The 27,987-nt window shown below is 41.6% G+C and overlaps 1 protein-coding gene across 1 annotated transcript; it reads left to right on the plus strand.

The window, feature by feature from the left end:
* The first annotated feature begins 2 nt into the window (after positions 1–2).
* Positions 3–27,983, plus strand: rnf19b (ring finger protein 19B). The gene is made up of 10 exons (XM_052093257.1): positions 3–229; positions 13,486–14,728; positions 17,828–18,027; positions 20,445–20,589; positions 21,651–21,813; positions 22,900–23,014; positions 23,251–23,391; positions 23,564–23,753; positions 24,753–24,887; positions 25,303–27,983. The coding sequence occupies exons 2-10, from the start codon at positions 14,130–14,132 to the stop codon at positions 25,721–25,723; spliced, it is 2,109 nt and encodes a 702-aa protein (XP_051949217.1). The 5' UTR covers positions 3–229; positions 13,486–14,129; the 3' UTR covers positions 25,724–27,983.
* Positions 27,984–27,987: the final 4 nt, after the last annotated feature.

The raw sequence follows: 27,987 nt of genomic DNA on the forward strand, positions 1-27,987 counted from the left end.
AAAGAGGTGAGTTGCGGACATAATCTGAACAGTATCGAGTACAGGGTAGGGAAAAAGGGCTGCTATCCTATTCTCGTGTCGACGGTTGTAGCGCACACCTCTAGGTGAAATTTAAAAGATTTACACCTCAGTTGGTTTAATGTACGTGGTGTAGAACAGCACCGAAGGTCGCTGCGTTCCGCCCTATTGTGCTTGATTTGCTTTCAACACTATCATATCCATCAGTACGGTAAGTGCCAAATAGATCTGTTGTCATGGTTACTATTTAGAATAATCACGAGCAGTTTGTGTTTTATGATTTTTGTTGAAAATGTCTTAAGTATGATTTTGTGATAGCAGACATGCTTAAATTGTGTTTAAACAGACCATTCAAGATGGATCAATAATTCGTCTGCTGCGTACTGTTCTTTAAGATTAGTTATGCGGCAAAAAAAAAAAAAACTAGCGTGACCCACAATAAATGAACAAGCTACGTAATACATTGATTATTTAGTTATATTTGATCTGTTGTGGTTAAACTATGCAGGGCACATGCATATATTTTAATGAAACGTGATTCTCCTTTAAGACTATGTAGTATTTTCTATATAATTCAATAGATCATTTTTAATAACCTCAGCAGCTTTTAAGTCCTGTGTGTGTATATATATCTATATACGCCGAGTCAGTTTCTGTGAATAAGGTGAGGCTTTAGTCCTTCCTGGACTGCCTTTATTGCCTTTGGCTGGGCCTGTGTTTGTGTTCTTGCTTCCTCAACACCTTTCTAAATATAGAGTATACTGGTTTATCATGAACTTTCCAGTATTGGTTAAATACGTTGTAACTATATGCGTTTGGAGTTTTGCTAACACTTCTTACAGTGGGATGCACAGAGTGATGACATTTGCTATCGGTTTCAGTTCTTCTTTTGCCTCAGTGTTTCTTGTCTTGTTTTTCCCCTCTAAAAAATAAAGTTTTCCATTCATACCGTAAATGACATCATCAGCTAATAAAATCAAGATCTTTGGTTTCACAGTAACCTGTGGTTCTGTTTTTATCCCGGGAACCTCCGTCTCCAACACAAAGTTAGTCAAAGCTGTACTTTATCATGAATGAAGAATAGCTGTTGTCCAATCATCATCCAGGCTGGAACTGTCTGTTTTATAATTAACTTGAAAGAACTTTAAAGGTGTTTTTGAGCAAGCACACTTGCTAAATGGAGACTGAATGCATAAAAAACTGAAGTTTAGTCTGCCTGCAGGAAATATATTGAAGTGTCGAACAAACTGCCAACATGTTTTTTCTTTTTTGAACCATGTGTGACGGAACGCCGTTGAGCCCCAATTTAACCCCCTTGTCTGAAGTCATACTATAGCTTTGTGTGAGGAACAGACTGATATTCAGACTAAAGTTCGATATTCACTGTAGCTCTATCTCATACAGACTTTTGCATGTGCAAATTGGGACATTGCGTTCGGTTACGAAACAGATTATAATCAGTTGTATGACAAACCTTGCATGACGCATTTGGAGCTTGACAGTACCTGCTAGTCACTGGATGCTTGTATCCTTTGGAAAAGAGGAGCATGGACATTCTTCAAAATTTCCCTTTTAGTGTTCCACAGATTTGTAACAACATGAGGGTAATTAAATGATAACATAATTTTTATTTTTGCATGACCTATTCCCTTAATTCGTGAATTAAAGAATACTTACTTTGTATTATATGATAAAGATAGACAAACAAAAGACAGCAATACCTATGCTACTGAGCTTTTCTAAGAACAACAAGCCCCCATTGAGCTTCAAGTGTGACTCAAATGGTTATGTAATGGCCGGAGATCCAGCAGCCCACCTGTACACCAACTGGACAATGTGACTGGTGTGTTTGTGTACAATACAGTCTGAGATAGAGACACACTAAGCCTTGCTTGTCAGCTGCCGATAATGGGTCTGTAGCTTGTGCCGATGTCAGTGATACGAAAGTGTTGAGGTGCGGTTTCAGGGTCTGTCGTGGGTGGAAGTGCTGAGACCTCAAAAAGAACTGTCTTGTCTCTCATGGTAGAGCAATGAGTGTGTCGGGACAGGTTTCAAACTAACACTCAGGTAGGAGGCCAGACTGTGCAAAAATCTATGTTTTCCCTTCTCTCAGTTGCCTATAGGGTGTTTTTTGAGTTATATTTAGCGTATTTTTCTGTGTGTGAGTGTGATTGTGTCCTCATTCTCTGCTGTGCCCTCATAATAATAACCCAAGATTGTGCAAACCTATGCTGGTTTGTAGCCTACATAGTTTGTTTGCGGTACCTATTAATAATTCATTTTTACTGTTTCCGATTGCCTCTGTGACATAGTGTGAAAAAAACACTATTCATCTTGAAACTAAACTTTACAGTTAGTGATAATGAAACTAATATCCGTGTTCCTGATAGGGGATCTCACTTACAGTAAGTCTCTGTTGTAAGGATTTGTATACTTTCATTATGACTTCATCAGTAATTGTTTCCTTAAAAACATAACCTATATGCAAAATGGAAACAATATTCTGAATACAACAAAGAGTGAGAATAATAATAATGATGATAAAAAATAGTAATAGGCAGGGGGGCTACACAACTCCACAAAAAAAACTCAGCAGATTTCCACTGAATTGGAACAGCTGTCATCCGTAAAGCTCTACACATATATGCCCTTGTCTGTTTAGTTATTACATATTGAGGCTAATTTGAAAATGCTTTCAGCTACCCATAAAAGTGTATTGCTCTTGGTTCAGTTTAACAAATTTTACCACTTTGAATCTATTCCGCAGAGATCCCAGCACAGTAAATGCGAGTCCACAGATTTTGTGTGGGCCTGGTGACAGGCCAAACCGGATCTCATGAGAATTAGTCACAATAGTACGAGGTGGCTAAATTGAGTTAATTCTTAGCACTGAGCACTTTATTAGGTACACCTATACACCTACTTATTCATGGAATTATCTTATCAGCCAATCATGAGGCAGCAGTGCAATGCATAAAATCATGCATATACAGGTCAGGAGCTTCAGTTAATGATCACATCAACCATTAGAATGGGGAAAAAATGTGATCTCAGTGATTTGGACCGTGGAATGATTATTGGTGCCAGATGGGCTGGTTTGTGTATTTCTGTAACTGCTGATCTCTTGGGATTTTCACACACAACAGTCTCTAGAGTTTACTCAGAATGGTGCCAAAAACTAAAAACATCCAATGAGCAGCAGTTTTGCATATGGAAACACCTTTTGGTGAGAGAGGTCAACGGAGAATGGCCTGACCGGTTCGAGCTGACAGAAAGGCTCCAAGTCGGTACTGAAACAAAATTTTTTTTACGATACCAGAATTTCTGAAGGTACCAGAGTACCGGGTCTACCCGGTACCCATGCAGAATCTGGAATTTTTGAACGCTCACAACAAGCAAAAGATGACGACAAGCAAAGCTGCTGCGGAGTCTCAACTTAATCTTGTCGAAATAAAAAGTGGACAAAGCCAGGTTTGGAAATTCTTAGGATTTGAGGCTGGTGAAAAGGGAAACATCATAGATCAGCAAAAACCTATTTGTAAACGCTGCTTTCACAAATTTTCTGATGAAAGGAATAAACACATCAAACTTAATAAAGCACCTGAAAGACAAGACACCCGGATTAATTCAAGCAACTAAAGCAGGTTAGTTTAAAAGCATATTACCATTTGCATTAGAGCTGAAACGATTAGTCGACAACGTCTAAAAAAAAACAATTATGAGAAAAATTTTCATTATCGAATAGTCGTTTGATCTCATTTAACGTAACATGAAATCACATTAAACTGTAAATGGCGCGTGAGAGCAGCAGTTCACGCCTGACGGAGGAGAAGAATTACAGTCCAGATGCACTCAAAACTTTCACAGCTTCATTTTATATAGATCCCAAAGTATTAGGGAATTATAAAAAAAAAAAAAAAGTAAATTCAGATGCAGTCTCGTTGTGGAATAAGCGGAGCCGGAGCTCTTTAAAGGATACATACCGGCGTTACAAATGCAGTTATATTTAATGTGTTATAGCTTTATTAAAGTTCATATAATACAGAAGCAGCTCATGTTATTTACTTTAAACTCAGAAACTGGCATTTCTCTGTGTGGTCGGTGCCTCTTCAATGAGTTGCGCGAATGTCCCGATCTAAGGGAGAGAGATTGAAACTGCACCCGGCTGAGAGAGACTCTGCCTTGGGGATGCTCATCCCTCGAGCGCGGACGCTTTATGCAGCTAGATTAGAACGCGATTGCTCGAGACTTAATCATAATATATGTCACTTTGCATTTCTTATCGTGAAGAAAAATGGCAATATGCAGCTTTATTAATATGAGAGCACTTTGCACATTAGTTTGGAAATAGTTTTTTATTCATTCTATTGTATGCTTGTTTATTTAGGATTTTTTTAGTCCTTGGTATTAAACTTAAAGTAAACGTTGCAAAAGTTGAAGCAAATCTTATATAAGTGTTCAAAAATACTTTAAGCATACATTGTACAGTTTTGTTATAATAATAATAATAATCTATTTAAATTAAAGTGTTGCTCAATGGCATATTTACATTCTTAGTTCTGCTGCTAATGTTTTGTTAACTTTGTTAATAAAGGAGTGTTGTTTAGTAACCTGTTTCTGCTTTGGTACCGAAAATGGTATCGAGTACAGTGAAATTTCAATGGTGTTGGTACCGACTACTGAAATTTTGGTACCGTGACAACACCAGTAACTCAGATAAGTTTTGTGCAGAATTGCATCTCAGAATGCACAACACGACGAACCTTGAGGCAGATGGGCTACAAAGCAGAAGACCACATCAGGCACTTTAGTAGGACCATAGTGTTCCTAATAAAGTGCTCAACGAATTTAGAATTTTCCTTTTTGCCACAATCATCATTGGTTACTGTTACATCTGTTTTATCTTCTCACTCGTCTACTTCGCTACTTTGCAACCAGTTACAAACACTGCCTGTTAAGATAAAACCCACAAGAGCTAAACCAAGCTTAGTTATTCTTGCAGTTATGGAGATCCATCAGCAAACAAGCACTGGGAGACTATGTGGATTGTTCCAACCTCTTTCAGAGTTTTTAAATAAAGTCTTTCCTATGTGGAAAAACCAGACCTCTAATTCCAGCTGAGCTTCCAAAAGAGCTTCTTGTGAATCTAGACCTCATTTGCGGCTGATAAATAATAGAGCAACTTCTTTTTTCAACAGACAAAACCACACCCATTTACACACACACAGCAGCTTGTGCTTTGTAAACTTGCAATCTAGTGCCGAGATGTGACACAGATTTTCCAAAAACAGCTCTTGTTGTGCACCCACTAGCATCCCTCACACACACTAAACCTCAGAGAGCACAGATGGTAATAATATGCCATCGGTTGCATTAACTGAGGCTGCTGCTCCCCTTCAACAAAGTCTAAATTGGAATGGAGGGCTATTACCATCTCAGCCCAAAGTTATATATAGATGGTAGACACTTTTTGTATTTAAACTCCTATGATTCTACACCACACTGCAAAAAATTCATTTTCTTTCTCTTACTTTTTGTCTTATTTTCAAGTTTAAAGATCATAAAACAATATACATTTACTTGTGAAACAAAATAACATGCAATATTAAAGTGCCATCATTTATAATCTTGCATAATATTAATCTGCCATCATTTACCCATATGAATTTCTTAGAATCCAGATATGTTAGGCTGATTGTTATTCAGTCACTGTTCACTTTCATCTATTGACATCTATTTTGCTGTATAATGAAAGTGAATGGTGACTGAGGCTAAGATAATATCTAACCTCATTATGTGGAACACAAATCTCCATTTGTGTTCCACATAATAATGTCATATGGGTTTGTAACAACATAAGTGTGAGTAAATTATGACAGAATTGTCATTTTATTTATGTATTTATTGTTTGGTGAACTATCCCTCTTATTTTAACAGAAAGCTAACAATGTTTAGTGAGGTTTATGTTTAAAGTAAATTAAATCAAAAGTAAAAAAAAAATATATATATATGTATGTATGTATATTATACCACTGGCATTTTTTTGGGCTGTTTGTTTTAAACATTAACCTCACTTAATATGTCTGATTTGTTCGACTTTTTAATTTAGATCCTCAAGTACAGTAAATGTCATGTTTTTAAAATGTTTTGATGTTTTTACTGTAAAGCAAAACAAAAAAAGAAAGCAATTATTATTTTGTTTTTGTATATTTATTTATTTATGCCGTGCAGCCTTTTAATCTGTCTGCTTAAAGGCGGATCTATTATAACTACTGAAATTGTATGCAAATTTCCTTTGCCCATTGGGTAGACTCTTGCATTTTTAATGCATTTAATATGTGTGCCTCTCTATCACATGTAGAGCATGTAGTGCTTGATGATTGTTGCATTGGCCATCACAATGGGTCAAGACATCAGCGAACAGTGGCTTGAGCAATACCGCACTGTGAAAAAGTGGGTCATACCAACTGCTGTCACTGCTTGCATGGCAGATCTATGAAACCAGCAGAAAACAACCAGATGCTTGCTGTTATAGTTTACTCTGCATAATTCTGCAGTTTTACCTATTCAAATAAAGCAGCAACAGGCCATACATGTGTTTAATCACAAACAAATGCAGAGCTTTCTGTCATCATAATGTGTAATCGGTTTGAGTAGATGATATGGCAAAAATGCATAAAATCCTGTCACATAGCCAAGGCCTTACACTAACAAAAAAATACCATGGTATTCTCTCTCTTCTTTTTTTTTTTTTTTTTAAGTACATGTACGTTAGTGAAAAGTGTGTGTGTGTGTGTGTGTGTGTTTGTTGGGGGGGGGTGATTTAGAATCAACCATTAAAAACATATAGGGTAGGCCAACCACTAATTTGAATACTGGGTGGAGTGAGGGTTGAAATACCTTGGAATACTATGTTAACACCATGGAATATAAATATGGTAATCATTTATATATCAGAGAACCATGTTATTACCATCTGATACCATTACTGTACCATGGTACAATCATAGTACTTTATTGTAAGTAAAATGTGATGTTTTGTTCCCTTACTGTAATGTGTTTACATAATTGCATATAGGAATGTAACGTATCGGTTACCTAACATAACCTCGGTTCTCTCTGGATGAGGGAACGAGTATTGCGTAAGCTAGCTTACGCTACGGGAAAGATTCATCTTTTTAAAATTATCCTTAATTTTTGTATCCATTGTCAACACAGTGCGGCAGCTGCAGACCTTGAGCGGGCTATCTAGCGAGCTCATAGGTTGCTCTGCGACAACTGCTGCAGCCTAAAGACGAGCTTGGGCGAACTCGCATCCAGTGAGAGGCGTCCGCGCGCTCACTGCATCAAAGCCCGCCAAAATGGGCGTGACTAGAGTGCATATAAGCGTAGTTCGTGAGGCTGGAACCCTGGTTTTCATTGACTGAAGCTGAAAAGTCGCCGTGGCGCGAAAGCACGGCCGGCTACGCAATACTCGTTCCTCATCTAGAGAGAACCGAGGTTACGTTAGGTAACCGACACGTTCTCTTACGAGAGGTTCTCTCATATTGCGTAAGCTAGCTTACGCTACGGGAACCCATTGTCAATGCCGTGCGCGCCAAGCATCCACTGTATGAGCCCCAGGGAATTAAGGGGGACCCGGGAGCCCTTATGAGTGGGGAAATAATATTTGGCCGGCAAGAATGCGGGTCATTGATTGTGTAATACATAAGCACATAGTGGGAAGGGAACGACAGAGCGGCGGTGCCGGACTGTGTGGAATGTGACCCATCAGTGCAGCTCACCAGGGGAGCTGTAGCGTATTAAACCGCTAGTAGTTTTGCCTGCAGAGCGGGCACTTCAATATTGTAAAATCTGACAAAGGTGGAGGGGGAAGTTCATCCCGCTGCCACACATATGTCGTGAATGGAAATCCCACTGGACCATGCCCACGAGGATGCCATGCCTCTAGTGGAGTGAGCCCTAATGCCCAACGGGCATGGCAGGTCTTTTGACGCGTATGCAGCAGCAATAGCGTCCACTATCCATCTAGATAGCGTCTGTTTCGAGGCGGCGAGACCTTTGCGCGCCCCGAACGAAACAAAAAGCTGCTCAGAGCGCCTGAAAGCGGCGGAGCGCGCAGTATACAATCTCAGTGCTCTGACCGGCAAAGGAGATCGCTATCGCGTCAGCTATCGGATGCTGGCAGCGCCGATAGGGAAATGACCTGTGCTCTGAAAGGAGTACCGATCACCTTGGGAACATAGCCGTGTCTAGGCTTTAAAATGACCTTGGAGTCACTTGGTCCAAACTCAAGACACGCAGCGCTGACAGACAGCGCGTGAAGGTCTCCCACACGCTTGACTGATGACAGGGCAGTCAGAAAAACGGTTTTGAGTGAAAGGTATTTCAAATCCACGGATTGAAGCGGTTCGAAAGGGGGGCTTTCATAGTTTCGAGAACTATAGAAAGATCCCAGATAGGAACCGATGGGGGCGCTGGGGTCATCCTCTAGCTCCCTGAGGAAGCGGATGACCAGCTCGCTTTTACCCCATGACTGGCGCGCAGGGGTTCAGCTGAACGCCGCAACGGCCGCCACATACACTTTGAGCGTGGATGGGGATCTGCCCTTATCCAGCAGCTCTTGTAGGAATACGAGCAGCGACTGACACCCCACATGTCCACGGGTCCAGGTCTCTGTCGGTGCACCATTTTGAGAACACAGACCATTTTGACGCATAGAGTCTTCTCGTGGAAGGGGCTCTAGCGTGTATGATGGTGTTTATTACTCCTTCTGGCAGAGCGACGGGTAGTCGCTGATCACTCACTCATGCAGCGCCCAGCTTCTGGGTGGGGATGCCAGATTGTGCCGCGAGCTTGAGAGAGGAGATCTGCTCTCACTGGGATGGGCCACGGCGCTGTCAGTGACAGCTGCGTAAGCTCCGGGAACCATGTCTGATTCTCCCAACGCCGGGCTATGAGGAGCACCGAAGTGACGCCGCTTCCCTGATCCTCTGCATTACCTGTGGCAATAGCGAGACTGGAGGGAAGGCGTAAAGCGGGCGCCTGGGCCAGTCCTGGGCCAGCTGCGTCCTCGCTCGAGAAAAATATTGGGCAGTGAGAGTTCTCTTTGGACGCAAAGAGGTCTATCTCTGCTCTGCCGAATAGGTGCCATAACGCCTGGACTGTTTGAGCGTGCAGGGACCATTCCCCTGGGGAATATTGTCTCTGGACAGTCTGTCCGGGCCGCCGCTCAGGTGGCCTGGCACGCGCGTCGCCCTCAGCGAGCGCAGGTGGCACTGGGACCAACTCAGTATGCGTTTCGGCCAGATGGAAGAGGTTCCTGGATCTGACACCACCCTGGCTGTTTAGGTAGGATACCACAGATCTGTTGTCCGAACGGACCAGGACGTGGTGACCCTGAATGACCGGGAGAAAGCGCACGAGCGCGCACTCGACCGCTATCATTTCCAGACAATTTATGTGAAGGAGCTTTTCCTGAACTGACCATAGGCCGAAAATCGGAGAGCCCTCGCGAGATCGCGCCCCAACCCGTGTTGGACGCGTCTGTCGAGATGACTTTTCGGCGAGATACAGCTCCCATTGTCACTCCCCGCTGATACCATTCGGCCACTGTCCAGGGCTGCAGAGCTGATATACAGGTCTGAGTCACCTTGATGGGCTGGCGGCCTGTGGCCCAAGCCCGGCGAGACGCGCGGGTGTTTAGCCAATGCTGAAGCGGGCGCATGTGCAGTAAACCCAGCTGAAGTACTGCTGCGGCTGAGGCCATGTAACCTAGCACTCTCTGGAATTTCTTCAGAGGCGTGAGGCTGTTCATTTGAAAAGATGCGGCTAGTCGCTGAATGGGGAAAGAGTCACATCTGTTACGTGATGCGCAAGCATAGTCATGGGTATGGGACTTACACACAGAGGAATGTTTGCTGGCCGTGTAACAGAGCGGGCAGAGAATGGGCGCGCGCACGTATTCGTGGGCGCATTTATTGACTCTAGCGCTCGAGCGGTTCGTAACCGCTTTATGTGAGCGTGCTCTGGTGGGGACACGAGACATGCAGTGCTTGTGTGCAGAAGTGAACACTGGATTGTGGGCACATTTTCTACACATAGGGCTGGTCGTGTGACAGAGCGGCCAGAGAATGGGCGCACGCACGCATTTGTGGGCGCCTTCATTGACTCTGACGCTCGAGCGGTTCAGTAATCGCTTTATGAGAGCGTGCTCTGATAGGGGCACGGGATGTGTTATGCTTGTGTGTAGGGGCTGAACACTGGGTTGTGGGCACATTTTCTACACATAAGACATGTTTGCTCTTTACAAGATTTATTTGGGTCGCCGTGAAAACGGCGTTTGAGTGCAGGCAAGCGGGCAGTGTCACCGGCTTGTTGGCTGCTAAATTCACCACTGTAGTAGCCTGAGAGAAGGGGACTGACAGGGGCAAAGCTTTGACGGTGGTCCGGCCGCGGCGGACTGAGCCGTCGTTTGTTCAACAAAGTTAGGAAGACTTCGGTTGCTCTGGTTTCAGCGTTACCTTAAATCGTGGCCCGCGGGGGGGGCGGCGGTCTGCGGCGGCTGTCTGAGCGCGATCGAGGGCGGCCGCCCTGTCGACGCTGAGAAGTCTGAGATTGTTGAGCTGGGCGCTGTGAAGAGGCTCGTGCAGGAGGCTGATCACGTGACTTACACACAGAGGAGAGGAGAGGAGCTAGCGCGACGCGGCAGGAAGAGGTTCATGGCTTGAGTGGCTTTCTGGACTTCTGAGAAGCGGTTAACAATGCCACTCACCGCGGAACCGAAGAGACCGGTCGGAGAGAGCGGTGCGTTGAGGAACGTGGAGCGCTCTGCTTCTCCCATGTCGGCTAGCGTTAGCCACAGGTGTCTCTCGGTCACAGTCAGCGAGGCCATGCACTTCCCTAGGGCTTGAGCTGCAGCTTTGGTAGCGCGAAGGGCGAGGTCTGTCGCGCTTCGTAGATCAGTAACAGCCTCTGGGTGCCTGCCTTTCTCATCCCACTCCCGAAGAAGGTCCGCTTGTAGGATCTGTAAAACGGGCATGGAGGTGCAGAGCAGATGCGGCTTGGCCGGCGGCGGAATAGGTGCGGCCAACATAGGCGGAAGTCGCTCTGCAGGCCTTAGACGGGAGCACAGGCTTAGACCGCCATCTCGCGGAGGGCGGGCAAAGGTGTGCTGCTACCGAGTCCTCGACCGGAGGGATGGAGGAGTAGCCTCTCTCGGTGGCGCCGTCCACCGACGCGAGAGAGGTGGAGATGTGGGAACGGGTCCTGGCTGAAAAAGGAGCGTTCCACGACTTTGCAAGCTCCGTGTGTAGTTCCGGCAGGAAGGGAGCGGCCCGGGCCGCGGGTGTAGTGCGGCGATGGCTTTGAAGAAAGCAGCCGTCGAGTCTGTTGGGTGCCTGCTCAGGGGGCGGTGACCACTCGAGCCCGAGGCGGTCGACGGCCTGTGTGAGGAGGCGTGTTAACTCCCCTTCGACTCCGGCGCTGGTCCTGCTGGATTCCTGGGCCGAGGAGGAGGCTTGGGAGCCTGACCAGTCCTCGCTGTCCGAAGCCATGATGGAACAGCAGGCCTTATCCTCCGCCTCGTCATCCGAGATGGCAGCAGTGCGGCCGCTCGGCGGCAACTGCACGTCCCGGGGGGGGCGGCGAGGGTGAAAACGATGCTCGAAGGAGAGGCTCCGGCGAGGCAGTCGCTTCAACCACAGTTTCCGGCAGCCTTTGGGAGCGGCGCTTCTTTCTGCGCGGCGGAATGTAAGGCGGCGCGGCGGCTTCTGCTTTGAGCGCTTCGAGTCGAGCCCGCAGGGTCAACATCGATAGCTCCTCGCAGAAATCGCATCCGCCCTCAGCGAAGGCGAGCTCTGCGTGCCCCAGTCCCAGGCAGAGAGCGCAGATGATGTGGCGGTCTCCGGTGCTGAGAAGGGCGCGACATGAGGCGCAAGTGGAACGAGGCATCTTGAAAAAGACGCTCGTACTCTTTTGTGAGTAGTTCGTAAGAACTAGCTTGCTGAATAAAAAGGATACGTCGTCGGATGGCGTAGCTTGCAGGATGGCTGAAGGTGGCTGAGACGGCCGGCTTCTTCTAGCGCTGTCCACGCTTGCTTGATGCCCCTCGAACGGCGACACGGCTTCCAGGTCAGCGATGCGAAGAGCTTAGCTGAAGAGATGAAAATCAGGGTTCCAGCCTACGAACTACGCTTATATGCACTCTAGTCACGCCCATTTTGGCGGGCTTTGATGCAGTGAGCGCGCGGACGCCTCTCATTGGATGCGAGTTCGCCCAAGCTCGTCTATAGGCTGCAGCAGTTGCCGCAGAGCAACCTATGAGCTCGCTAGATAGCCCGCTCAAGGTCTGCAGCTGCCGCGCTGTGTTGACAATGGATACAAAAATTAAGGATAATTTTTTGGCTTCAATATCTCAGAAAAGATTAATCTTTCCCGTAGCGTAAGCTAGCTTACGCAATACGAGAGAACCTCTCGTAAGAGAACCAAACCCAACATGAAATGTAGATCCTTTGCAATCTTTTACATCTTCATAAAGTCATGAATACTATATATGTGCAATGACAGTTTTACTCTACTGTGTAGATCTCTCTCCCCTCCCCCTTCTGCTCAAATAAACAGATTTGCGATGCACAGGCATAAGTCCAGGGGTCATCAGAGCAGGAAACCAGGACACCTCGGTCTTAGATGAGTTTTCTGTAGATCTCTGTAGCTACATTATGTGTTTTTTCTTTATTTTTAGATTAGAAATATGTACCAGAGAGATTTTGATGTCTTAAAAAATAATCTCTTATATTCTGTCTCTGTCTTTGCAGTGCCATGACATTTATGAACTGTATTGATGTCCCTCTCACATATAAATATTTGAATAAAGTCTAGTAGATGCATGTGTGTTGTGTACTGTATCTGGTGTGTGAGTGTGTGTGAGTGTGTGTGTGTGTGAGAGTGTGTGTGTTCACAAGGGCCAGAGTCACTGTGAGGGTCCTTGTTTGCTGTGTTCATAGTGCGAATCACCATGGCAACTGCACTAGCAGAACAGTGAAGTGAAGAGGAAGAACCTGAATGTGTGCTTGTGTGTTCAAGAGAGGATGAGAAGGTGTCATCAACAGAGACACAAAGATAATGAGAAAGAGAAGTTAAATCCAACGCTAGCTTGGAGAACTTAAAATCTCATGACATATTTCAGGTTTTGACTAGTAAATGTTTTATTTCACGGTACCAGTTATTTCCTCTTTTTCATCATTCTGCCCATATACTGGTTTGTTTTTGGTTGGTTAGTAGTTAATTTCCTTGTACTGTTGAGAGTCGGAAAGGAGTACAGTGTGTGAAGAGTTAACAAAATAAAAAAAGAATTGAGAATAAAAGAAGGGAGGAGTGTGTGTGTGTGTGTACGTGAGCATGCACTGAGCATGCTCCTCCTACAGGCTGTCTGTGCTAACTTCCTGTGCTATTTCTCTTCCTCAACAGACTGGCCTATTCAGAAGGAGAGAACAGCAAACTGGAGCATACTCATCTTGTCTTCGCGATCAAGAGAATTTAACAGAGGCAAATAAATAAGGACAGATGATAGACAACAAGCCAGCGGAAAGGATTACGATATCTTGAGCCCGATCAGTTATTTGATATTTTTTATTTTTTACTAAAAACTGTGACTTTGGCTTCCTAATTTTCTTTGAACACTCAAATTTGAATTGACAGTATTTGTCAGTTTTGTTGTCTGTAACAAATTCGGGGGTATCTGTTTTTATTTTTTTTTGGATCTTTCACTATTACTAGAACACTATTGTGGGAGGGAAGGATTTTTTTTTTCCCTTTTGGCAAACTCAATTTGTCAAGTTATCTTTCCGTTTATTGTTTAAACTTCTTTGCTTAGTTTAGAGGAAGAAATTACTTTATAAATGGAACTTTCCCAAAGGGGAAATTAACTGGAATTTGTCGAGAACATTCTTTTGTGTGTCGGGAGTGTGTCCGTGTTCTTGAGAATTGGGGCTTCATTGACAAATTTCAGTGGAAAGAACTGAGACACTCAACGCAAGAGCTCCTCTAGCCTATAACTAAGTGACCTCCCTAAAGACCCAAGTGGGAGAACATTACAAGGTAGTTCTTAGGAAATGGGATCGGAAAAAGACTCTGAATCGCCCCACTCTTCTGTTAGTGGCATTCCCAATCCCAAATGCCGTGGGCCTGGAAAGAAGCAAGGCAGGATCTCCTTTCAAAGTCTCTTTCATGGTAAACGTGGATCCAGGGGGACCAAGGCTAATGTGGGCACTCCTCTCACACAACATCTGCACCAACAGCAACAACTCCAACCACAACAGCTTCTCCAGCCCCCAACACCCACTAATGTTTCGTCTGACCCATCTAAGGCAGACTTGGCAGAGCCACTGTCTGCCAGCCAGGCCTCTCTAGGTGGGCAAGAACTCCTAGAGTGTCCCCTGTGCCTGGTGCGACAACCTGTGGAGCAACTTCCTGAGCTCCAGGGTTGCAGTCACCGGTCCTGTTTGTGTTGTCTACGGCAATACTTGAGGATCGAGATTACGGAGAGTCGAGTCCAGCTCAGCTGCCCAGAATGTGCAGAGCGACTAGCCCCATGGCAGGTGGCCGTCATCCTGGATGATCCCATCCTGATGGAGAAGTACGAGGAGTTTCTGCTACGCCGCTGCCTGGCGTCAGACCCTGACTGCCGATGGTGTCCCGCCCCGGATTGTGGGTAAGTCTGGTTGGAAAAGTCAAGGAATGAGTTTGATATTAGTTTGACATAACAGTATTTCCCATTCCTGGTCCTGGTGTACTCCCAACACTGCACCTATTGGATGTCCATTTTATCTGGCACATCCAGTTCAGGTTATGGAGCTTCTGCTAATGAACTAATGAGTTGAATCATCTGTTACATTAAGGGGACATCTAGAAGAGAAGTTGTGTCTAGAAGGGAACCGTCGTCTGGGTAATGTCTTGTGGGAGTCGCATCTGGCATTCATTCACTGTGTTTATTTAGAGTCCCACAAAAGCCCTACACCAACCCCTAAACCTAACCCTTACCTTAACCCTACCCCTTACCCTGAACTTAGTATCAGCAAATGTGACTCTCACAAGACTTTCCCAGACCGAGGTTTCCCTTCTAGACACGACCATCCAAAATGTGTAATGCAAGAGGTTCTCTAGGACCAGGACTGGGAAGCACTGCCCTATAAGATACATGACAACATGTTTGTTGTGAATAGAAGATAGTGCAACATATATTCAATGCTTGATGTCTATGCATATATATATATATATATCTCCGTCAGATTCAATGGAAGTATGTGACAGTATTTCACAGTTTGTGCTGTACTGCATTTTTCAGCAAGTGTAGGAGGCTCTTGAACAGTTCTAGTGAACACTTGCGCTAGTGTGGGAAGCCTAGTCTAGTTTATTTGTCATTCTGGGAGAGAGTGATTACTTTATAGGCCTTTACAACCTGTCTGAATTTCATCAATCATAGTGGTGAGCTGGTGACCTGCATTTAAGGGACATGTTTATGTCTGCATCTCTGCATATTTGAGTCACTGTCACTTCCTTTAAAGCCCACGGCTGATGCTAAGGGATTTTCAGATGGTGTGGGGATTTTTCAAAAGGGCATTTAGTCCATTTAAGAAAACTTTGCTGGTTGATTTGCAGCATTTATGGTTATTATGAATGCTAGTGTGGCTTATGTGCAGCCTTAAAGGGATAGTTAACCTCCCCCAAAAAGAAAAATTAAGTCGTCATTTGCTCTCCCTCTTGTTCCGTCAAACCCGTATGACTTTGTTCTTCCATGGAACACAAAACGACAAGTTTAGGCAATCTCAATCAACATTCTCTTTCATTGCATCTTTTTCCATACAGTGAAAGTGAAAGGTGACTGAGGTTGTCATTCTGCCTAACATCTCTTTTTCTGTTCCAGAGAATGAGGGTGAGTAACTGAAAAAAAACAACTTCAGGTTGTCTTCGTATATTAAGATGAGATAGTAGAAAGTTGTTTAACATTGTGCGAACATGCATATTATGCAGCAGTTCTTCCAAATGTTACATCTAGAATTTTCCACCCTAAACAATGTAAATGTATACAAATACACAGAGATACGTTCCCCCATAGCTTTTCTCTGTTCATTCAGTCTTGAAATAGGCTCTTGTATCCTATTATAAGAAAAAAAATCTTGACCTGAAAACTTCTACAGTAAATTCTGCTTCCGAAGTATCAGTTCCAATCCATGATGCAGCTTATTACCCATTAGCTTCCCCAACCAGCTCTGGTTCAGCTTGATTGAAAGGCCACTGCTGCCAATCGGAGAAGGGAACAGCTTGTTTCTCTCTCCCTGAACGATGAGTTGCTATGGCAACTGAGATGTGGCATAGAGGTAGAGTTGCTAGGGGTAACTGAGGCTAGTATTTGATTAAGATAATCATTGGCTACTAACGTGACTGTGTGTGCATACCACAGTGTCTTTGTGAGCCACAAATTAGAGTCTCAATTTTATACACTTCAGTCTTCGTGGTAGTGAGCTCAGTGTAATGAGGTTGGTTTCGGCTTGACTGGGTGTGTGTGCCTGGCAACGTGCAAGTAATTATAAGCTCCGTGTATATGACATCACAGTCCTCCACTTCAGCTGAGCTGGTTAATAAGGTGTAGGCTTGAGGGGGCCTGGATAGCTCAGCAAGTATTGACACTGACTACCACCTCTGGAGTCCCAAGTTCGAATCCAGGGTGTGCTGAGTGACTCCATCCAGGCCTCTTTAAGCAACCAAATTGGTCCGGTTGCTACTAGGGAGGGTAGAGTCACATGGGGTAACCTCATAGTGGTTGCAATTAGTGGTTCTCGTTCTCAATGGGGTGCGTGGGAAGTTGTGCATGGATCGCGGAGAATAGCATGAGCCTCCATGCACAGCGAGCCATGTGATACAATGCGTGGATTGACAGCCTCAGAAGCGGAGGCAACTGAGACTTGTCCTCTGCCCTGGGATTGAGGTGAGTAACCGCACCACCATGAGGACCTAGTAAATAGTGGGAATTGGGCATTCCAAATTGGGGAGAAAAGAGAATTTAAAAAAATAATTATTTAATTAAAAAAATAAGGTATAGGCTTGAGGTGGAATGTTTTTCTGAAGAACCTGCCCTAACTTCGTCCTCTATGCCAACAGGTTAAAACATGCACTTAACATTTACAGGATTGTTTTTAATGCATAATCTGATGATGATCTCAGGGTTTGGGACCAGTTTTATTTTAATTTGAAGGGAGAAACTTCAAATTTTTGCTTTTCTTCTACTGGAAAAATCTATTTCAGAAGAAATTTATCTTAAGACACTAGTGTTGAATCTCAATTGAGCCATAAATTGAGACTCAATTTATTCAGTTATTCAAAATATCTCAAAAACAACAAAAAATTATTTACATTTTTCTTTTTAATATTTTTTTTTATCATCATTGTGCTTTCCTCAGATCTGAAATCGAGTCTGGTAACTATTGTTCTTAGGGTAGAAATAAAGTTGAAATGGTATACTTGGAAATGCTCACAGCACAAATATTTTGGCTGGGAATAAATCCTCACTCGCATTTTCCATAATGTAGGCCTAGTATTGTCCATAACTTCTAATGCTTCCCTTGACTCAAGGAGTTACATTTTAAAGAAAATAAGGCACAATAAATTGAAAATCTGCTGTATTCATTTTGTCATTCTAATCTTACCTGGTCCAAAAAGTTCACAAAACAATCTATAATGATATTCCCATGCAAATGAAATGATAGATTTTCTAGAACTGTCTGTTGACTTGTATGCATTGTTCTCTTGCCAGTTTTGCAGTAATTGCATCTGGATGTGCCAGCTGCCCCAGGCTGGTGTGTCGAAGGGAAGGGTGTGGTGCAGAGTTCTGTTACCACTGCAAGCAGACTTGGCATCCTAACCAGACCTGTGACACTGCTCGACAGCAGAGGGCACTGTCCTTCAGAACACACAGTAACCATTCACCCAGCTACATGGCCGAGCAGGGGCACAGTGAGTATTCAGCCATCTGTTTACCATTTTTGTCTCTTAACCCCAAACTCAAAGTTCGGCATGTAAAAATGGCAGAAAAGTCCCATAGACTTACATTGAAAGAAGATCCCAAGCCATAAATAGAGATCAGAATATTATAGAAAATTGAGGGTGCCTCATTTGACTTTGGCCAGTAAGCAACCACTTAGAAACACTAAAACAACCACCCACATTACCCTAGCAACTGCACAGCAATGCACTAAAAACCACTCGGAACACCTTTGCATCCGCAGAGCAACATCTTGTCTACCACCCACAACACCCAAACATCATGGCAGCAAGTTTTGCAAGAGCAAGCACCACTCAAATTATCTCAGAAATTACAAAAATCTAGTTTGTATATGTTGTTCTGCAGCCTTTAAATGGATAGTTCACCAAAAAATGAAAACACTATTATCATTTATTCACCCTCTGTGTATGACTTTCTTTTTCTTTTTTTTTTTGCAGAACACAAATGAAGATTTTTAGAAGAATATTTCAGCTATGTATGTCCATACAATGCAAGTGAATGGGTGCCAAAATGTTGACACTCTAATAAGCACATAAAGGCAGCATAAAAGTAATCCATAAGACTCCAGTGGTTAAACTCCAGTGGTTAAACCCATGTGTTCAGAAGTGATATGATTTGAGTGGGTGAAAAACAGACCTGTTGATATGCACACCCTTTTTGAGCACAAACCATGAAAATGACATACCTGAACTTAAATGGTTGTATTTTTTGAAAGAAGATACTTTGGGCTTTATTACCCAAGTTTTTTTTTATGGGAAATTAGAATTAATATATGTTGTTATTTTTTAAAGTTAGAGAAGATGAAGTTTATAGTAATGGAAATATTTTGTGCTGAACATGTTTTTATAATCTAAAAAAACAATAATAAAAGTACCAAGACAACCCAAAAATACAATGTTCCCAAAGCCAAAAGACTAAAGAAGTTATGTTTCAAATTTGAAGATGATCTAACAAGAAATTAGGTTCCTGCAAGCTTTTTTCTCTGTAAAATCACTGGCGGTGTACAGAGGAAAATTAAGGCTCCGCCTTTCAAGACGACACAATATCTGACTGGCTCGTTTTGTTTATGAGACTCTAATATATAAGATAATAACAGTTTTACAACATGAATGCTGCTCAGATTGCATAATTTATTGAAGAACGATGACGAAGGGTAATTCTTTCAGGCAAGAAATCATGTAAACAATGGAGAATATATCAATATTTCTCAGATTTATCACTTTTATGGACAAAAAGTGCTATTGGATGTTTTTCAATGAAAGTGTGGAGAACTGGATTCATCTGGCGATCGCGTTTTCATAACAAAGGTACGAAGTCCCGTTTTGATATTGTATGTTCTCATTTGTACTCCTGGCACAAATAACTACCGGTAAATAGCTTTTTCTAGAGCATTGCTATCGTGAAACAGAGATCGGATATCAATGTTGAACCCTTAGACCTTAGAAAAGATGTGTAATTTGTTAACATTAATTACATTTATAGACGGTAAATGTAAGCAGAGTGATGTCACCACCACGTGTGGCCGATTGCGTATCAACGGGTTAATATTTAAGTCAATTTTTGCTAGAAAATCTTCTTCCTGCCCAGTAGAGGTCATATGCATGAAAAATGTGAATCACCAAAAACACAAGAAGAAGAAAGTGAAAGTTAAAGTGGAGATTGACTGAGCAGGGAGGAGAAATTAAAAACATTGATTTAACCACTGGAGTCATATGGATTACTTTTATGCTGACCTATTTGATTTTTGGAGATACAACATTTTGGCACCCATTCCCTTGCATCATATGGACCAAAAGAACGGAGTAATTCTTCTAAAAATCTGAATTAGTGTTCTGCTGAAGAAAGTCATACACATCTGGCATGGCATGAGGGTGTGTAAATGATTAGAGACATTTCATATTTGGGTGAACTATTCCTTTAAGTGTATCATTCCTTCAATAAATTTACTGCTTTGTACAGTATATGTTGCGTTTATCAAAGCTTTGAAAATGACTACCACATATTACTGGATAAAAATAACTTGTACTACATTTCTTGTTTATTGTGTTTAAGAGTGCCACCTGCCATTCATATAATTTGGTTTGCTATTTTGTTCCCCCTTAAGCACTTTCATTTTGTACACTTCAGTGTATGCTTAACAAATTACACACTGTGCATTTATTGAGGTTTCTCTTTCTCTACTGGACTGTATACTTTCCACCCTCTTAGGTTCTTTTATCTAACCTCTCGAATAAAAGCACAGTCTACCAGCTTCTTCCCTTCTTATCTCTCACTGCTTTTAGAAAGAGCTTCCTCAGCACTCATTTTTTACATTAGGGTCTGTTTGCCTGTACAAAATCTAAATCCAAACCCTTTAATCCCCATTCAGCTGATGACATCAAGCCTTGCCCTCGATGCGGTGCCTACATCATCAAAATGAATGACGGCAGCTGTAATCACATGACCTGTGCTGTGTGCGGCTGTGAGTTCTGCTGGCTCTGTATGAAGGAGATATCAGACTTGCACTACCTCAGGTATAATCTCTGACTTTAAAAGAATAGTTTAGCCAAAAATAAAAATACTGTCAACATTTACTCACACTCATGTTGTTCCGTGGAACACCAAAGAGAAGTTTAGCAGAATGTCCAAGCTTGTCTCTTTCATGTAGTGAAAATGGATGGTGTCCACGGCCTGTCAAGCTTCAATAAAGGCAAAATACTCCATCAAAGCATTAAAAAAGTAGTCCAAACTACATGTGTGCTATATTTAAAGTCTTATTAAGCCATATGATAGCTTTTTGTGGCGAACAGACTGAAATATAAAGGTATAGTTTACCTAAAAATGAAAATTGTCCCATTATTTACTCACCCTCATGCCATTCCAGATGTGTATGACTTTCTTTCATCTGCTGAACACAAACAAATATTTTTGGAAGAATATATAATCTCAGTAGGTCCATACAATGCAAGTGAATGGTGACCAGAACTTTGACGCTCCAAAATGCATTTAAAGGCAACATAAAGGTAATCCATAAGACTCCAGTGGTTAAATATATAAGTTCAGAAGCGATATGATAGGTGTGGGTTAGAAACAGATCAATATTAAAGTCCATTTTTACTATAAGTTCTCCTCCCTGCTCACTAGGTGACGATATGCACAATGAATGTGAATTGACAAAAACAAAACAAAAATTTAAAGTGCAGACTGATATTAAGAAAATAGGACTTACATATTGATCTTTTTCTCACCCTATCAAATCATAATGTTCTGAATACATGGATTTATCTACTGAAGTCATATGGATTACTTTTATGTGGTCTTTATGTGCTTTTTGGAGCTTCAAAATTCTGTCCACCATTCATTTGCATTGTATGGACCTACAGAGCTGAGATATTCTTCTAAACATCTGTGTTTGTGTTCAACAGAAGAAAGAAAGTGATATACATCTGGGATGGCATGAAGATTAGTAAATGATGAGAATTTTGTTTTATTTTTAGGTGAACTATTCCTTTAAGTCTAGAAGCTTTTTAAGCCAATTTATTGTAATGTGCTGTAGAACCTGAGAATAATTCTCTTGGATTTTGTGTTTTATCAGTCCATCAGGTTGTACATTTTGGGGAAAGAAGCCATGGAGTCGCAAGAAGAAGATTCTATGGCAGCTGGGCACTTTGATTGGTGCACCGGTGGGCATCACTCTGATTGCTGGAATTGCAGTTCCTGCCATGGTTATCGGTATCCCGGTTTACATTGGACGCAAGGTGCGGATTCTTTGACATTAGTGAACACCTTCTACTCACACTATAACCTTTATCAGGAACAGAATTTCCTTTAAAAAGGCTGGGAATTTCCCTCTCTCCCTGAGTGTTGCTCAACCAGACTAATTGGTTTTAATCCAGCCATAATTCTGGTACAATGACTACCTTGTGTAAAATGTTTTGTGGGCATAAAGCATTGTTCCTTTGCCTCAACAAGGATCCTCATGGGTCCATGTACTTTTGCGACTGTTCTTTTTTACTTTTTAAACCCAAAAATGACAAACGAAAAATTAGTTTTTTTCTTATTGGTTTTAACACTGATGAATAGAATAAGCAGATACAAACTAATTTTCTGTTGACTGTAATAAAGAGAAAAGGGGAAATGGCTTTTTATTGTTTAAAAAAATTATTTTACAGCTTGAATATTTGATATTCGCATGTGAGTGGTACTGAAACACCCCTTTTATCTGAATGGTGAGCCCGCCCCATCTTCTGTACTGCCTTAATACTATCAGCCAGAATTAGAGTTGGGATTGCGGTGCAAATTTGTCTAAATTTTCGTTTCAGTGCCGCTCAAATGTGCATATCAAATATTCAAGGTGTAAACTCATTTTTTAAACACTGAAGGGAATTTTTTTTTAGCCTTTTCCCCCAATTTCTGTATTCCTTTTTAAGTAGAAAATGAAATGGTCAACAGGAAGTGAGTTGATATCTGCTTATTTTATTAATCAGTGTTAAAACCAATAAATTGTTTTTTTTTTTGTAGTTTTTCATTTTTGGGTTAAAAAAAGAAAAAGGAATGGACACAAAAGTACCCGGACCATTGTGCTACAAAATATTTTTGCCAGTAATGTAGATGCTGATGAATGCTTTTCTTTGGTTTTCAAAGCTGCAGTTATTGGCCATTTGTCAAGCATTTTTATTATAACTTTGAAGTTGTAAAATACCAATACAATTTCAATTATTTTTATTGCCTATAAAATTAAAAGACATCCAGTGCAATTAATTCCCATCAGAATCTTTTGTAGTAACTGATAAAAGCAGATTTGTGACAGTGCTACTGTATAACCCTGCTGTTGTTTATCACAGATCCACTCGCACTATGAGGGGAAGAAAACGTCACATCACAGAAGAAATCTTGCCATCACTGGGGGTGTGGCTCTGTCAATCATAACAGCCCCTGTTATTGCTGCTGTCAGCGTGGGTGAGTAATTTACATTTATTAATTTAGATTATGCTTTTATTGAAGGTAAATTACAAATAAGAACTCTACAAGTTAATAATTTCTAATAATGTAGTATCAAAGTAGAAGAAAGGTACAAATACAATGAACTGCTATAGAAAGATGGTATAGACTGCTTGAATGTAAACTCCTTTGGTGCAAGACTATAATTGGTTGGTTACAGCTCCATATGAAAAGATTATTTCTCTTCCACACAGGCATTGGTGTTCCCATCATGTTGGCATATGTGTATGGTGTTGTGCCCATCTCTCTGTGCCGTGGTGGAGGCTGTGGGGTGAGCCGAGGTAAAGGACGAGGTGTGAGGATAGACTTTGATGATGATGATGGACCTATTACAGGTATCAATTATATGAATGCTCCATCAGCTTTTGAAACAATTAGACTTAAGACTTTACATTCAGAAAATTAAGCCTGTTAAGGCCATTTTTATTTTTGCAAATTTGGCGTGTGTTGTCATAAAAAGCTGATCGATTGATTGAACTAACGATTTGATGCATTCTCTATCTGTAGTTGCTGATGCATGGCGAGCACTGAAGTCTCCCAGCTTGGGTGAGAGCAGTTTGGAAGGAGGAGCCAGTGGCCTCAGTACTACCTCTCCAAGCGAGGGCCTATCAGTTGCCCCAGGCGGCCTGGGAGACACACCCCACTTTAACACACTAGCAGGAGGAGCTCTTGGTGCTAGAACAGGAAAATACAGCAGGTATGAAACACCCATGGGTTGTCAGCAGTAGGGTGTATATATATACTATATATATATATATATATATATATATATATATATATATATATATATATATATATAGCATGAAAGATTTTTATTTTTAGGACCTATTTTTTTGTTTTCCCTCAAAATTCTCATTACTCATTTCTCATTATTTATGCATTAAATGTGCATAATTTAAAAGCACTACAAGTAATATCATGATGTATCAATATTCAATACAAATGAAATTTTTTTGCAATTTTTTTGTTTTATTTTTTTATTTAAATGTCATGAAATTAATGTTGCAATGCAAAAAATCTTAATGGTCCTAAAACATGCTTCATTTATTTTATATATATATAGCAAAGTCTTGTTTAATTTTTTCGGGTTGAAATATGAACCGAACAAGTTTTTTGTTTTTTTTTTATTCACAATTTTCTCCCAATTTGGAATGCCCAATTCCCAATACTTATTAGGACCTCGTGGTGGCGCGGTTACTCACCTCAATCCCGGTGGGGGAGGGCAAGTCTCGGTTGCCTCCGCTTCTGAGACCATCTATCCATGTATCTTATCACGTGGCTTGCTGTGCATGAAAGCGCGGAGACTAACAGCACATGGAGGTGCTACTCATGCTACTCTCCGCAATCCACGCACAACTTACCACACGCCCCATTGAGAGTGAGAACCACTAATCACGACCACGAGGAGGTTACCCCATGTGACTCTACCCTCCCTAGCAACTGGGCCAATTTGTTTGCTTAGGAGAACTGGCTGGATTCACTCAGCACACCCTGGATTCAAACACACAGGGGTGATAGTCAGGGTCAATACTCACTGAGATACCCAGGCCCCCACCGAACTTGTTTTGTGAGATTTACCCAGTAGAGCATGTTGGGATATTTGGTAAACCGTATAGTAAATAAAAGAGGTAGACTGTAAATATTGGTAGTGTTTTTGTTTCCATGAGAATGCATGACCTTTTTGTTTATGTTTCAGGCTGGAAGTGCAGGGAACAGAGCTAGGTAAGGAAGGTACTGTTAGGGATACAGGCAGCTTGGGAGCAGCCAGTGACTGTGCCAGCACAAGGGGCATGGCAGGATCCATCACTTCCTCTTACACCTTACCTGACAGGTAAAACAACTTTCGTGAAATAATTGGAATATTAAGTATAATGCAAGTATATATAAGTTGTTCCAGAGTATGCCTAAAACTTGTTTGGATATAATTTTGAAGATTTGATGCCAAGAACCTTGTCAAATTTGTCAAATTTAAATATTTATTTAATCAGCTCATGCAGTCTTTGCATAAAATATGCTCAGTATGAAGGGCTTTTAGTAACTACTAGAGGTAGACTGATATATTGGTTTTACAGATTAATCTGTTTTTTTCTTTTTGTTCCTAATTTGTTTTATTCCTCATAAATAAACCTTATCTGGTGAAATGATATACATATATACAAAACTCTTAATCTGATGAATATATAGGCTATAGCTAACTACTTTAGTCTTGCTTAGTCTCAACTTTTGTTTGTCCTAATGCATTTCAGAGAGGGCACTAACCTTGAGATCCAGGTGGACATTGAAACTAAACCTAGCCATCTGTGTCTTACCACTGAGGAGGATCTGGCTCCACCCACTGCCGCAATGGCACCCCGTTCAGCGGAGCAGCCTCAGGACTGCAGTTCCCGCAGGAGCAGGGTGTTGTTGGATTCCCCTCTAGGGCTGTCCCCCAGGGTGTCACTCAGGGAGGCTCTTCGAGATGTCACCCTCGCTCAGCCGGAAAGTATCCGCAGTGACCTGGAGATGTCCGACACTCAGTCGGACGATATTGCGGAGCTCACGTCTGATGACTGTGACTCGCCCCACCCCAAGCGCTGTCATGCCGCTCCCCCTCCACAGACAACTTGCAGAGCCTTGAACCCCAACGACAGTCTGCACTGTCCCGACAATGTTATTCTTTACGTGTGAGAGACTCGCACAGTTGCACAAGCCCAACTGTTTCTGAGCTTTTGACTTGTTAACGCTTTACATATTATTTTGCTGCTTTTTATAATTATTAAAACACCTTACTTGCATCCACACAACTCATGGAACTGACTGATCATCACTCTTCTCTCCTGTCTGTCTTATTATAAGCCTGGACAAGTCCTCTACCTCTTCAGAAATTCATACTGTTATTCACTTGTTGGTGTTTACTTGGTGCAACAACGCCTTGAGCAAAAAAAAAGGTTAAAGAGATAGTTCACCCAAAAATGTAAATGATTTAATCTTTTACTCACATCATATAATTTCAAACACAAATTATTTTTTTTCTTTCTTTCATCAAACACAAATGGAGATGTGACACTGGAAATTCACATTGCTCTTTTCCATACCATGAAAGTAATGGTGACCAGGGGTTGTCTTGCTTCATAAATGACATAAATTCATATAACTTAAATGCCATATTCCAAGTATTTTGAACCCATACAATAGTTTTGTGTAATGGACAGAGTGAAATTGAAGTTGTTATTCACTGAAAATATGTGCTGTTTGGGTATTCACATACTTGAATCTCATTGTAATCGATTATGAGACACTTAATAATATTTTAATTTAAGCGTTATTTTTAGACCTGCAGTAGAAGTGATAATTATAAGTGAATGATGATTTTTTTTTTTGTCTTTCCTTCACACAAAGCTACTGTACACTTGAAATGTAGTGAATGAGTATTATTAGGGACCTTCTTTATGGTGCTTTTATGTTGTTTTTGGAGCTTGGCAGCCCCTGGTCATCTATACAATTTCATTGTATGTAAAAGGGCAGCTTTATCTCTATTTGTGTTCCACAGAGTAAAGAAAGTCATACAGGATTTTGAAAGACAAGAGGGTGAGTAAATGATGCCAGACATTTTGGGTGAAATGTTCCTTTACATTTGGTACTATAATTTCCACAATAATTTCCTTAGAAAGCAAACAAACAAACATATAATGCTACAAAGTAAAATGTCACCAAGCACATGTATATGTGAGAGGCTTTTGAATGGTTTAGGGTGACTAACTTCCTTGACACATTTCAGTATTGTTTGTATGTTAGTTTTTCTTTGTTTTGAATCTGTACGATTTGGAAATCGTATGATTTGGAAATCGTATGATTTGTTGTATGCATGTGAGTGCATGTTCTGTGCGAATACAAGCAGAGTATTGTTTTTGTCGCATTGGCACAGTTTGCACAGAAGAAAACACTTAATCTACACAGTGAATGAGCGAGAGATCAGTTTAGTCATCAGTAGAGTAAGGTCAGTGCAATGGGAGACTGATCCAAACTTCACTTGTAGACAGATTCACTTGACTCACTGACTGCCTGCCTTACAAAAAGAGCACATGCACTCCCTTACATAGTTTGTGACTCACAACACTGTTGTGCGCTCTTGAGCTGAGAAAATGGACATGTGTGTTTGCTATATATTTGTGTATGTTTACCAGTGTTGTTTCTATTGATGGGTATTAAATCTTAAAGTATCAAGGGTGGGATGGCCATTAACATGCATTTTATTATTTGTATTATTTTTGGCATCGAGATTTGAATTGTTTTTGCGCAATGCAATTTTTTTATTTTTTACCTGCTAGCTGGATGGATGGAGAGAGAAGGGTTGGATGAATGGATGGATGAGCACTCCTGCACTTTATCCCACTATTTATCATTGTTCTACATTGTAGGCTTATATTTATGCACTCCCTCTTTCTTTTATTTTCAGTCTCACTGGGATTATGGAACATTTGGGCACTGTAGTCTACAGTATGATTTTGCTATTTAATTTTGGATGTAATAGAATACTAAAAGTTTCATAATCTCTACATGTTACTATGCTTTCTGAATCTATGACGCAACTCTCGTGATTATTAAATTTGGCTGCAGAGAGAATCCTCGATTTTTCATACAGTATATGATGAATTAGCTTTGTCTTGGAATCACAAAAGAGGATTTGTGATTACCATCTCTAGCTTTTTTGTTGTTGTGTGAGGATGCTTTTATACTTTTAAGGTTTACAAGCAGATTGTGAAAAGTGCTTGACAATTTGACTATGAACTTGTTATGGTGAAATGATTGTTAACAACTAAATTTAGTTAAAAATGCAATATGCAGACAAGACTAAAGGTGTGTTAAATCGGTTTTGTACATCCCTACAAAGATAAATGCACTGGCTATGAGTGTTTAAAACAACATGAAAATAAACATTTCCTCCTTGTGGC

Source organism: Xyrauchen texanus, chromosome 26 (genome assembly GCF_025860055.1).
Source record: "Xyrauchen texanus isolate HMW12.3.18 chromosome 26, RBS_HiC_50CHRs, whole genome shotgun sequence".
Classification (NCBI taxonomy): domain Eukaryota; kingdom Metazoa; phylum Chordata; class Actinopteri; order Cypriniformes; family Catostomidae; genus Xyrauchen; species Xyrauchen texanus.